This window comes from Mustela lutreola, chromosome 16 (genome assembly GCF_030435805.1).
Source record: "Mustela lutreola isolate mMusLut2 chromosome 16, mMusLut2.pri, whole genome shotgun sequence".
In the NCBI taxonomy this organism is placed as follows: Eukaryota; Metazoa; Chordata; class Mammalia; order Carnivora; family Mustelidae; genus Mustela; species Mustela lutreola.
Genome location: NC_081305.1, coordinates 53,044,536 through 53,058,446, shown reverse-complemented (window position 1 = coordinate 53,058,446; position 13,911 = coordinate 53,044,536). Strand labels below are relative to the sequence as shown.

Sequence of the window (13,911 nt, the reverse complement as noted above, 5' to 3'; positions counted from 1 at the left end):
TTTTTTTTTTTTAAAGATTTTATTTATTTATTTACTTGACAGACAAAGATCACAAGTATGCAGAGAGGCAGGCAGGGAGAGAGAGGAAGGGAAGCAGGCTCCCTGCCAAGCAGAGAACCTGATGCGGGGCTCGATCCCAGGACTCTGGGATCATGACCTGAGCTAAAGGCAGAGGCTTTAACCCACTGAGCCACCCAGGTGCCCTGATTTGATGATTTTTAAAAAGGGAATACTTAGATTATTTTCTCTTTATGTCTTGTGTATCTACTACATTGTTTTCATTTTGTGATTACATGAGGCTTAGTAAAGACATTCGATAGAAGTCTATTTTAGCTTCTTACAACCTTAGTTTTGCATACTAAAATGCTTTCAGGACTCTGGTAATTTTCTAAAAATGTGGATGTACAAGTGTATGTCATTTTACAGAAGTTAGCTACTCTCTGCTGTCTGTCAGGATTTATTCATTTCAACCCCATCAACTCATACTCTCTAACAATTACTATTGTGAAGACTGCCATCTTGTTTTCATTAAAAACACCAATTAGTAAAACATGTAACTGGTAATGGTCACAATTTTTTTTTTTAGTTTTAATAAATGGAGAATGATTTTCTGAACACCTACTTCTTGATGACCTATATCAACGTCATAACCACAAGAGGAATATTCATTTATATTTTCCTCATATATTGTACGTTACACAGTCCTTCATCTTCCATGGAAAATTAGATATGCATGAATCCCACCTAAAGAAGAGCTTCTCATGTCCCTGATGCAACACCAATCACCTACATAGTTTCACACACTGACTAGAAATAAATGAATTTTCTGAAGAGTTCTAAGAGTAGAAATACATGAATAATTGCAAGTCACAAATCTCATACAGGGTCAATGGAAAGACAAACATTTAAATTATAATGAAAAAATCCCCCTTGTATCTTTTGAAGTATAATAGCACATACAATAGCTAATTAAATTTGTATTTTTTAATGCAATCTCTGAAGAGAGTGACTGGTGTACTGCTGTATACTGTGAATTCTGTGACATTTATTGACATCTGATTTTCAAATAAATGTTTCTATGCATTTTTCTATTAAAAGTTCCTTTTCTTCTCTAAACTCTGATGTTTTCTGAAGTGTAGGAGAAAGTCTTTCTTCATTGTGTTTGTACGATTTGAACCAAGACTGCATTTTGGGATACTGAGTAAGGGCTGAATTCTAGTTAAAGGCTTGGCCTTAAAACTGTCTTTACATATTACAGTTTTGTTCCTGTATGATAATGATGTTGAGCAAGTTATGACTTCCAGCCTGGGGTTTGTCATGTTCTTTCCATTTCTACTATTTCTCCTCAGTATGAACTCTGGGATGCTGACTTAAGTGATGAGCAATCCAAAACTGAGCCACCCAGGTGCCCCACTTTACCACATTCTTTACACTTATAAGGTTTCTCTCTAGTATGAATTCTGTAATGCTGGGAGAGGCTTGAGCACTAGGAAAGGGCTTGCCAAATTTTATATTTGTAAAATCTCCTCCACTATACATTCTCTGATAAGGAACAAGGGTTTAACATTGCCTAAAGGTCTTGCCACATTCTTTACACATATATATCTCCTCTCCAATAGGAATTCTCTGACATAGGCTTAAGGTTTAGCAGTCCTTCCAAACTCTCTCACAGTCTTCAAATTTGTAAGACTTGCTCCAGTAGGAACTGTGATGTTGTGTAAGGTATGACTGCTGGATAAAGCCCTGGCCACATTCTTTACATTTCTAAGACTTCTCTCTAGTATGAATTCTTTGATGCACACTAAGGGCTGAGTTCCACTTAAAGGCCTTCCCGCATTCTTTACACTTAAGAGGTTTCTCTCCAGTATGAATTCTTTGATGTTGAGTAAGGAATGACTGATGGATAAAGGCCTTGCCACATTCTTTACATTTGTAAGGTTTCTCATTAGCATGAATTCTCTGATGCTGAGTAAGGCCTGAATGGAGGATAAAGGCCTTGCCACATTCTTTACATTGGTAAGGTTTCTCTCCAGTATGAATTCTCTGATGCTGAACAAGGCCTGAATGGAGGATAAAGGCCTTACCACATTCTTCACATTTATAAGGTTTCTCTCCAGTATGAAGTTTGTGATGTACACTAAGGGCTGAGTTCCACTTAAAGGCCTTCCCACATTCTTTGCACTTAAGAGGTTTGTCTCCAGTATGACTTCTTTGATGTTGAGTATGGCTTGATTGATTGATAAAGGCCTTACCACATTCTTTACATTTGTAAGGTTTCTCACCTGTATGAATTCTCTGATGTTGAGTAAGGCCTGAATGGAGGACAAAGGCCTTGCCACATTCTTTACATTGGTAAGGTTTCTCTCCAGTATGAGTTCTCTGATGTTGAGTAAGGTGTGTCTTTCTCCTAAAGGCCTTGCCACATTCTTTACATTTATAAGGCTTCTCTCTAGTATGAATTCTGTGATGCTGAGTAAGGTGTGAGTGTTGCCTAAAGGCCTTCCCACATTCTTCACATTTGTAAGGTTTTTCTCCAGTATGAATTCTGTGATGCTGAGTGAGGCTTGAGTCATGGTTAAAGGCTTTGCCACATTCTTTACATTTATATGGTTTCTCTCCTGTGTGAATTTTGTGATGTTGAGCAAGGGCTGAGTGCTGCTTGAAGGCCTTGCCACATTGGTGACATTTGTAAGGCCTCTCTCCAGTATGGATTCTGTGGTGTTGACTAAGGTTTGAAAGCTGGCTAAAAGCCTTGCCACATTCTTGACATTTGTAAGGTTTCTCCCCATTATGAATTCTGTGATGCTGATTTAGGCTTGATTGCTGGATAAAGTCCTTGCCACATTCTTTACATTTATAAGGTTTCTCTCCAGTATGAGTTTTGTGATGTTGAGTAAGGTATGACTGCTGGTTAAAGACCTTGCCACATTCTTTACATTTGTAAGTTTTCTCTCCAGTACAAACTGTCTTATGTATATGTATTCTTGGTGGCTGACTAAACATGTTCCTGGGCTTCTTATATCTGTATGGGTTTTTCCCCACATGAATTACTGAATGATCACCAACACTGGAGGACTGGTTAAAATCTCTTTCATATTCATTAAATATATAAGGATTCTCTTTTATATGCATACTGTTAGACAGAAGGTTGGATCTTTGATAAAAGACTTCCCCACATTTAGTATGTTTGAAATGGTTCTCTGCAAAATGAGTCCTCAGGTGTTTATTAACATTTGAGCCTTGATGAATTTTTTTCTCAGATTCACTGCCTTGAGCAATTCCCTCTCCATTGAAAATGCTCTGGGAATTTGGAAGGGTAGAGTCTTTAGTGAAGGACCTCTCAAATGGATTCCACTTAGCAGTTGTTTCTGCATGTTGAAATCTCTGAAGTTTAGAAATATTTGAATGAATGGTCAATCCAATCCTATTTTCAGAATTGTTCAAATCATTATGTTCAGCACAGGCTAGGTAACTTTCCAAATGTTCCACGTTCTCCATCCATAAATATGTACGTTTGAGTATTGGATTGGAGCTGCTGCTTACAGAAACACCCTGTTTTGCAGAACTAATGGACTTAAAAAGGAAGGTTTTACAAAATATTTTGTATCTTTCACCATTATGGACAGTGAGATTCTCATTATGGGCAGTAGTCTCAATTTGGATATGTCCTTTATGATCATTATCCCAGTCTATCATCAAATGTAACTTATCAAGGACATTATGTTTATATTGGCCCATTGACACATCTTGAAAAGAAGCTTCTTTGCATGGCTTTGGCAGGGAGCTCAGGGTGCCCTGTGAAGATACAGCTGAAAGATATTGAAAAAAACAGAAAAGTAAAGTCATTCCACTTACTACTTTCAGATGAATATACTGAGGATGTCTAATATAGCAACCATAAAATCAATCAGAGAATGTCAGCAAGATGGCTGAGAAGGAAGCATCAGGACTTTGTTCCTCCGTGGACACATAAACTTGCACACAACATACTGACCACACAACTTCATAGAAAATTCTATAGTATTGTCAGGGTCTAACACAAATCACTCTCCTCTCCTCTCCTCATGAAAAGTACCATTATATGAACCCAAAATCAGCAGAAGGGAGGAATATTTTCAAAGACTTATTAGAGAGAGAGCGAGAGAGAGAGCATGAGTGAGTTAAGGGCCAAAAGGAGAGGGTTAAGTGATTCCCTCCGAGCAGGAAGCCTGACATAACATTGAATCCCAGAACCCTGAGATCATGACCTCAGCTGAAGTCAAATGCTTAATTGACTGAGCCATCCTGGCACCCAGTGGAAGAAATGAAATTTAAACATGACACAGAAATTAACAAATAGGATTTAGCAAAAAAATCGGAAAATAACAATAGGATTGGTTTTCAGAAAAAAGAAAATCAAAACTGACAGACCATTCAAGTAAGAATGAAAGAGAAGACCAACTAAAATTGGAAGAAGTAAAACAGACATAGTGTAACTGATACCACAGAAATAAAAGTAATTATGAGGCAATGACACTAATTATATGCCAAGAAATAGATACCAATAAATGAGTGTAAATACCAAAAACCATATAATCAACCTGGACTCCATCATGAAGAAATATTTTTAAAACTCTTCACTGATCTACAACTACTCAGTAGATTGAAAAAGCCATTTAAAATAATGCCTAACAAAGAGAAGTTGAAAAAGCCATTTAAAATAATGCCTAACAAAGAGAAGTCCTGTGCCATAAGAGTTCAAATCTCCTCAATCATTTATAAGTACCATGAAAACACTCTCTGTGACACCAGCATTAACATGTTATCAAACCCAAAGGAGAGATGCTACATGTAAGGCCTACAAACTACCACCTGTGAGAAGATTCCTTGAAAGTTGACAATAAAATAATCTGAATCATGAGATGCCTGGTTGGCTCAGTGGGTTAAAGCCTCTGCCTTCAGCTCAGGTCATGATCCCAGGGTCCTGGGATTGAGCCCCACATCAGGCTCTCTGCTCAGCAAGGAGCCTCCTTTCTCCGCCCCACCCCCGGCCTCCCGCCTGCCTCTCTGCCTACTTGTGATTTCTGTCAAATAAATAAATAAAATCTTTAAAACAAATAAATTGAATAATTCGAATAAATTGAATAAATTGAATCAAAAGCACAATTTACCATTTTACAACATTATCAAGTGTGAATTCATACGGAATAGTATCAATTTGAGACTGTACATTTACAGAATGGGTTTCAAAAATGGCAATGATTAGGAGCACCTGGGTGGTTCAGTTGGTTAAGCATCTAACTCTTGATTTCAGCTCAGGTCATGATCTTGGGGTCCTGGGATGGAGCTCACATTGGGCTCCCTGCTAGTGGGGAGTCTGAGATTCTTTCTCTCTCCTACAGCCCCTCCCCATTTGGGAGATCTCAATCTTTCTCTCAAGTAAATAATAATGTTTTTTTTAAATGGCATGATTGGGATGCCCAGGTGGCTCAGTCAGTGAAGTGCCTGCTTTTGGGATCATGACCTGAGCCAAAGGCAGAAGCTTCATTAATTGAGCAACCCAGGTACCCCTCAACTTTTTTTTTTTTTTTAAGATTTTATTTATTTGTTGGAGAGAGGGAGAGTGAGCACAGGCAGACAGAATTGCAGGCAGAGGCAGAGGGAGAAGCAGGCTCCCTGCTGAGCAAGGAGCCCGATGTGGGACTTGATCCCAGAATGCCAGGATCGTGACCTGAGCCGAAGGCAGTCGCTTAACCAACTGAGCCACTCAGGTGTCCCAACTTTTTTTCTTAACATTACACCACAGGGAAATAGAAAACAACAACAACAACAACAAAAAAAACTTAGCTGAAAGTCAGGAGGAGGAAATACCAAAGTGAAATCAGAAATAAAGACACCAGAAAAAAACAGTAACATTGAAAGCAAAGCCCAGTTTTACCAAACAACAAACGAAACTGGCAATACTTTAACATTACTTAAGAAAAAAAAGGAGAGATGACTCAAAAATGAAAATGAGAAATGGAAAAGAAAATTATACAACACTTAACCACAGAAATATATACTGTGATAACAGACTACTATGAACAATTGTATACTAACAACTCAGACAAATTAGGGGAAAAAGGATAATTCCTACAAATGTAGAAGTTACCAAGTTTGAAATACGAACCTTGAACCTAAGAAATAGCAAGTCTTCTTAGACCAAATACAAAAATAAGAGTTGAATTTGGAATAAAGATATTCCCAGTACAGAAAAGTCCAAGTCTACATGCCTTTATTGATCAATTCCAATACCAATAAATAAATAAATAAAGACTCTTAGAAATAGCAGAATGGAGGGAACACAGTAAAAATCATGCCATGAGGCCAACATTATCCTGGTACCAAAGCAGGATGAAGACAATACAAGAACAAAAATGTCTATTTTTTTTTTTTTAGGATTTTATTCATTTATTTGACAGAGAGAGCACAAGTAGGCAGAGACACAGGCAGAGAGAGAGGGGGAAGTAGGCTCCCTGCTGAGATGCAGGGCTTGATCCGAGGACCCTGAGAACCTGAGCTGAAGGCAGAGGATCAACCCACTCAGCCACCCAGGCGCCCCCCAAAATGTCTATATTTTGTCCGATATAAGTATTGTTACTCTGGCTTTCTTTTGACATCCATTTCAGCCCCTCTCTTTCAATCTGCAGGTGTCTTTAGGTTTAAAGTTAGTCTCTTACAGGGGTGCCTGAGTGGTTTAGTCACTTTAGCATCTAACTTCAGCTCAGGTCATGATCTTGGATCCTGGGATCGAACCCTCCACTGGGTTCCCCACTCAGCATGGAGTCTGCTTGTCCCTCTCCCTCAGCCCCTCACTCTGCTTATGCTTTCTCTCAAGTAAGTGAATCTTAAAAATAAAACAAAAATGAGGCTTCTGTACGCAGCATATAGATGGGTCTTAATTTTTAAAAAAGCCATTCAGATGCCCTACGTGTCTTGACTGAAAGAAAATATACTGTACACTCCAAAGTAATTATTGAGAGAAACGTGTTTATTGCCATATTATTCCTTGTTTTGTCACTGTTTCTGGAGATATTCTCTGATGCTCTCTTGTCTGTATCACTTTTGCTATCTTATCTGTACTAAAGATTCTGCTTTAACATTTCTTGCAGGGCTGGTTCACTGATCATGCTAATTCTACCCCTCTATGGTAAACTTCATCAGCCTCTCTTCTGAGCCACCTTTTCCTTTCCTTCTTCCTGCCACCATGTCAAACATCTTCTTGGAAATAGCTCCCTCTTTGACAAATAAATCAGGTACAATCTGCTTCTGGTTACAATGCTGGATTTGGTAACCAGGACTCCAGTCAATCCACCGCCTTCAAAACTATCAAGTTGTCCGTTACCTTACTATTTCCCACTGTTCATGGTACAGGAGCTCTGTTTTTAACTCAGGTTTCCTCCTAAAATCTGACACTGCCTAATATGAGCATGGACATAAAAATCCACTGCGCTTTCCAGCATTCCCCAAAGAATCCACTTACGGAGAGAAGCCTTAATGAGCCATGTGGCCATTATTACATACACTTTAATGGTGAGACATGAGAGAGAGAACACTGCAGGAAACAACTAAAGAAGCTCGCACAGAAATGACTGCTCTTCATGTGTCTTCTGGGTTGCTCAGCCTGTGAGGACTCCAGGATTCATTTCTGAATGCTGGGTTCCTGCTGGGAGCTCTCACCTCTCTCCCATGTCCTTTCCTTTCTCTACCATTGTGTTACAGATAAATTCACTTTCCTAAGTTTATATCCTCCCATGAATACATAGGATTACCCTAATGTGCAGAGTAGGTTAGCTTTCCTTTATATGCAACTTCTAAAAAGTAGTTTAAGTGGGGTGCCTGGGTAGCTCAGTGGGTTAAGCACTTTAAGTGACACATGCTTAGGCATATCTGTATCTGGTTTTTGTTCTTTTCTTCTCTCTCTTTTTTTAAAGTTTTTATTTATTTATTTGACAGAGAGATAGAGAACACAAGTAGGCAGAGTGGTAGGCAGAGGGAGAGAGAGATGCAGGCTCTCCACTGATCAGAGAACCTGATGTGGGGCTCAATCCCAGGGACCTGGGCTTATGACATGAGCCGAAGGCAGAGGCTTTAACCAACTGAGCCACTGAGGCACCCCAGAAACCCCATATATTAAAGGAATATCTAGCCTATCTACCTAAACTTTGCCATGGAAGGAGCTCTATTTTCCTGTACAGTGAACAAATCTGTGCTCTATCCAAGAGCAAGATACTACCACTATATTCCGAAGCTTTTTAATACACAAACATCAATGGAAAGACAAGAAGAAAAACTTTCAACGCCTCTACCCACAAAACATGGAGAAACATAAACCCACAGAGAATCATCTCCCAACAAAATCCCCCACTCAGTTTGACCCCGGCTTGACTCCTGCCTAATTTTCCTATGTATACACTACCTCGTCAAACACCTCTGAATCTGACACAGGATCTGAAAGAAAATCTATCCATTCTGCATCACTGAAACCCTGTTGAAGACTATGATCTGCACGATACAATACAGAAGAATCGTGTGAGCAGTTATGTTCTCTTCTCAATGTCTCCGTAGGTCTTGCATTTGAACAGGTAAAGAGATCCCAATACCTGTGAGAATCTGCCTTAAATTTCTGTAGTGAGCGTCTAAGAGAGAGGGGTGAAGAAATTGCACAAAAGCATACAATTTACATGGATCTGAAAAGATGAGAGGATTTTATGTTTCTTACCGAGGAAGAGTAAGCCCTGCATATAATAGAATCATGGCCCATGACAGTAAAAGGGCTAATGATTGGGAAACACATAGGAATTAGGGCAGAGGTGTTCCAGGAACCGTCAATGGAGAATATTAACAGCAGCAATGTAGACATAAAAGATGCAGGAGATTGAGTCAAGTGAAACAGAAGGAGAAAAATACTTTGGGTGGCTATGAACTTAGGTGAAGATCTGGAAAATGCGGGCGCATGGGTGGCTCAGTGGGTTAATCCGCTGCCTTTGGCTCAGGTCATGATCTCAGGGTCCTGGGATCGAGTCTCGCATCAGGCTCTCTGCTCAGCAGGGAGCCTGCTTCCTCCTCTCTCTCTCTCTCTCTCTCTCTGCCTGCCTCTCTGCCTACTTGTGATCTCTCTCTGTCAAATAAATAAATAAAATATTTAAAAAAAAAAAAGATCTGGAAAATGCTGATCTTATGAATACACTCGACCCACTGCTTGTGCCTGTACTGGATGAAAATCAAGGAACCATTGGGGTGGACCATGAGCTCACAACATGATTTCAAGGAATAGTAACAATGCTGAGTAGAGCAAATGTATAATTTTCTTCTGATATCCACGATGGTTCCCCAAATGGGTTTTCCTTCAGCATGTTTTGCTGCTCATTTGGGAGTGACATATGTTGGAAAATGAAAAGGTCGTGTACTTGGAAGTCTTCACTTTAGCTCCTTGCAGGCAGCATACGTACGGCTAATCTTAATAGTCTAGAAGACACTTGAGACCCACAGTGTACTACAATGGACACACTCCTGGCCACTCTGTAAAAATACTAAAGAAGTCTACATCCAAAATCATGAAAGAGATCTCTTCACCCAAAAGCCATCACTCTTGGTGGAACTCCTTTAAAGACAATGACCAATGAGTTGACTAAACTCATGTTTGGCAGTAAATTCTGTAGAAGTTAACCCACGCCCAGTGAGATAATGGTAAAAACAGCTCTCAGTTTGCCAAGATTCCAGCTACTGTCCATGACAAGTAGATTACTGCTATCACCAAGCCCTGAGAAGGCATTCTGCTATGGGAATACAGGAATGATCATTCAAAGAGCAGCCAGATGGTTCACATGGTAGTGCAGGTGACTCTTGAACTCAACGTTTTAAGGTTACGCTCCATGTTGATTACAGAGATTACTTACAAACAAAGTCTTAAACAATAGAAAATTTCAGTCACTACTCAAACCACAGAAGATGTTGTTTAATACATTTCTGAGCACAACTGTAAGATAATTAATGTTATTAGAAAAACATAACGGATTGTGTTACTGTGGTTTTGGCATAAGAGAACATTTTTTTTTCCTTAATTTTTTTTTAATTTTTTATTTTTTATAAACATATATTTTTATCCCCAGGGGTACAGGTCTGTGAATCACCAGGTTTACATACTTCACAGCACTCACCAAAGCACATACCCTCCCCAATGTACATAATCCCACCCCCCTCCCCCCAGCAACCCTCAGTTTGTTTTGTGAGATTAAGAGTCACTTATGGTTTGTCTCCCTCCCAATCCCATCTTGTTTCATTGATAAGAGAACATTTTTACAAATGGTTAAAAAAACACAACACTAATCATGGGATGTCTGGGTGGCTCAGTTGGTTAATGTCTGAGTTAGCTCAGGTTATGATCCTAGCACCCTGGATCAAGTCCCAAATCTGGATCCTTGCTCCACTGGGAGACTGCTTCTCCTGCCTGTTGCTCCCCCTGCTTGTTCTCTCTCTCTGACAAATGAATCAAACATTTTTAAAAAATTATTTATCCATTTATTTAGAGAAAGAGCATGTAAGAGCACCACAGGGGAGGGCCAGAAGGAGAGGGAGAGAGAATCCCTAGCAGACTCTGAGCTTGAGCCCAACGTGGGACTCTTCCAAACCCCAAGATCATGACCTGAGTTGAAATAGAGATGGATCATTAGCTAAGCCACCCAGGCACACCTCTCTGTTTTACTTTAATGTAAATAATGACTCCCTGAACACTTACTTCACCATGATTTATATCACTCTTACATATCAACCACAAACGGCATCTCCATGTAACTTTCCTCATTCACTATCCACCAGAGCCTCCTTAACCTTCTGAGCAAAGTGGCACGAGCGAATTCCCCATTATACAAGAGCCCCTCGTGTCTCTGAGGCAGCAACGATAAAATCACTCTGCATATATACAAGCAATAAAGACACAGCATGAGATGATTTAAGAGTAAAATAGTATTTTCCATGTGAAAAATCTCAAATGTGGTCAAAAGAAAAGGAAGAGACACACTATTATCCCTCCCCAGACAATGATCATCCCTTGATCCTTTGAGGCATATTAACAGATCCAGCTCGCAATAGAGTAACATGGGTTTGAAGGGCCTGGGTCTAGTTACACATAGATTTTGTTGATACCTATTGTGCAGTAGTCTAAAAATGTTTTCTGTTATGATTTCCTTAATATTGACTCTTCTTAAGCCTACCTTACTATAAGAATACCATATAAAATACAGGGAATATGGACAATTTGTTTTAGGTAAGGGTTCTGGTCAACAATGGGCTCTTTCTATGGAAAGCTAGGTGTGACTGGATGTTTGGAGACCCAAGAGTGAAAAGCAGATTGTCAATTGTGTTAGAGCTGACACCCTGAAAGTCTGCATTGTCCAAAGCTAAAATGTTATTGATTTAACTCTTTGAATTTTGGATTCTTTTCTATAATAAATACCCTAATTTAGAATCATGTCTGGAAAATGAGACTAACTTACTGATTTCTGCTGTGACTTTTCTGATTTTATATAAATGTCATTCCATTACATAGTTCACTAACTGCTCACGTCTTTTATGGTTTTTTTTTCCTTCACTAAGACTTTTTTCTGAAGTATATACTAAAACAGGATTTTCATCCATCATTACATTTCTGGCATTTCTATCCTATATGCTTCCTCTGAGGTTGAGGAAGACTAAGTTCATTGTGAAGACTTTGTCTACATTCTGGACATTTTACAGTATCTCCACAGGATGTATGATCTCATGTTGAAGAGTCTGGATTATGAAATAAAAGCTTTGCCACATTTTTTACATTTATAGGGTTTCTGTCATCATGCACTCTCTGATGCTTAGAAAGTTGTGATTCTGCCTAAAGGCTTTGCCACATTTTTTTCTTTTTTTACCTTTATCGACCTTCTCACCAGTATGTGTTGCCTTATGTTGGTAATTTTTGAATAGTAGTCAAAGGCTTTGCCACATCAAAAAAAGTAGTCCCACAAACGGACCCTCCGTTAATGAAGAACTCCTACTTGCATGACAAAGAACTAATCATCATAAAGACACGCATGGAGAAAGGAAGAGAAAACAGATATGAAACTCAGTGAGATCAGAAAACGGGTCATGACCAAAATGTAAACTCAAAGAGATGAAGTGTAACAATCAGCCAAGCAGGAACAGGGAGCTAAAGAACACGATGCCTGAAGGTGAAAACACACCAGTGGGTCACCCACAGACTTGCTCAAGTGGAAGAAAGAATCAGACAAACTGGGACGCCTGGGGTGGCTCAGTGGGTTAAGCCTTTGCCTTCAGCTCAGGTCATGATCCCAGCGTCCTGGGATGGAGCCACAAATCTCTGCTCAGCAGGGAGTCTGCTTCCTCCCCCCAACCCCCGCCTGCCTCTCAGTCTACTTGTGATCTCTCTGTCAAATAAAAAATTAAAATAAATAAATATACCTATCAAAACTCAGAGGTGAGGGGCACCTGGGTGGCTTAGTTGGTTAAGAGTCTGCCTTCAGCTCACGTCATGATCCTGGGGTCCTGCTATCAAGCCCCACAGAGGGCTCCCTGCTCAGTAGGGAGCCCGTTTCTCCTCTCCCTTGCCTGCCACTTTCCCTGCTTGTGCGTGCTCTCTCTCTCTGTGAAAATAAATAAACAAAACCCTTAAAAAAAAAATCTGAGGTGAAAAGGGAATTTTAAAACAGCGTGACAAAGTAACTCACCTTCTATGAAAAAGAGCTGCTATGAGAGTATAACTGGAATTTTCAGCAGAACTTACAGGAAAAGCGGAGTGCGATCATGTATTCAAGTACACGCAGAGTAAACAATCCACACCAAGAACAATCAACCTGGCAGAACTGCTGTGCCTGACTCTGCAAATGAAGGCTATGCCAAGCAAAAGACCCTCTGATTTACCAGCAGACCTGTCCCAAGAAAGGTGAAAGGAAGTCTTTCTGCTTGAAATAAAAGGATTCAAAAGAGCAACTGAAAGCACATGACAACATAAAACTCCTGCTAATATAAATATTTACACAATTCTGGAAACCTGTACTGCTGTAATGAGGTACCACGGGTCACCTGTATTTCTGCTATAGAAGTTCTTAAACAAAAGCATTAAAAATCATAAATCGACCTAATTAACTACACAACATAAAAGACAAGAATTTCTGATAGTAGTAACATAAAGTAGGTTCAGGGGTGGAGAGCTTTAAGTAGAAAACTTTTCTATAAAACTGACTTTGGTTCAAAATGGTTTGCTATGTAACTGTAAGATGTTTTAAGGAATCTCTAAGGTAACAGGAATGAAAATACATACAGAAGACAGAAAAGTTAACGAGAACAGTGTCAAAGCATATCACTGGAGTAACACCACAGTTAGGACAAAATATAACACCTAGACAAGATACAGAGGTATAAAAAATGTAAAAATTGGGGCACCGGGTGGCTCAGTGGGTTAAAGCCTCTGCCTTCAGCTCCGGGATCTTCATGATCCCAAGGTCCTAGGATCAGGCCCCACATCAGGCTCTCTGTTCAGCAGGGAGCCTGCTTCCCCCCGCCCCACCCCGCCACTCTGCCTGCTTCTCTGCCTACTTGTGATCTCCATCTGTTAAATTATTAAATAAATCTTTTTAAAAAAATGTGAAAATTGCTTTTGAGGGGCGCCTGGGTGGCTCAGTGGGTAGAGCCTCTGCCTTCGGCTCAGGTCATAGTCTCAGGGTCCTGGGATCGAGCCCCACGTCGGGCTCTCTGCTCAGCAGGAAGCCTGCTTCCCTTCCTTTCTCTCTCTGCCTGCCTCTCCGCCTACTTGTGATCTCTGTCTGTCAAATAAATAAATAAAATCTTTAAAAACAAATTGTTTTTGAGTCACCAAATGTGCTTCTCATGCAAAGAGAATATAAA

The 13,911-nt window shown here is 39.8% G+C and overlaps 1 protein-coding gene across 2 annotated transcripts in view; it reads right to left on the bottom strand.

Annotated features, from left to right (window-relative positions):
• Window positions 1–13,911, bottom strand: part of LOC131817374 (zinc finger protein 345-like) — a 90,604-nt gene that overhangs the window by 31,127 nt on the left and 45,566 nt on the right. Inside the window, exon 5 of one of the 2 annotated variants that reach the window (XM_059150655.1) lies at window positions 18–3,809. The exons of the other annotated variant lie outside the window; for it this stretch is intronic. Coding sequence (XP_059006638.1) covers window positions 1,765–3,809 — 2,045 coding nt within the window. The 3' untranslated portion in view covers window positions 18–1,764. Of the gene's footprint in view, window positions 1–17; window positions 3,810–13,911 lie in introns of those variants that run through there. 2 annotated transcript variants of the gene reach the window in all.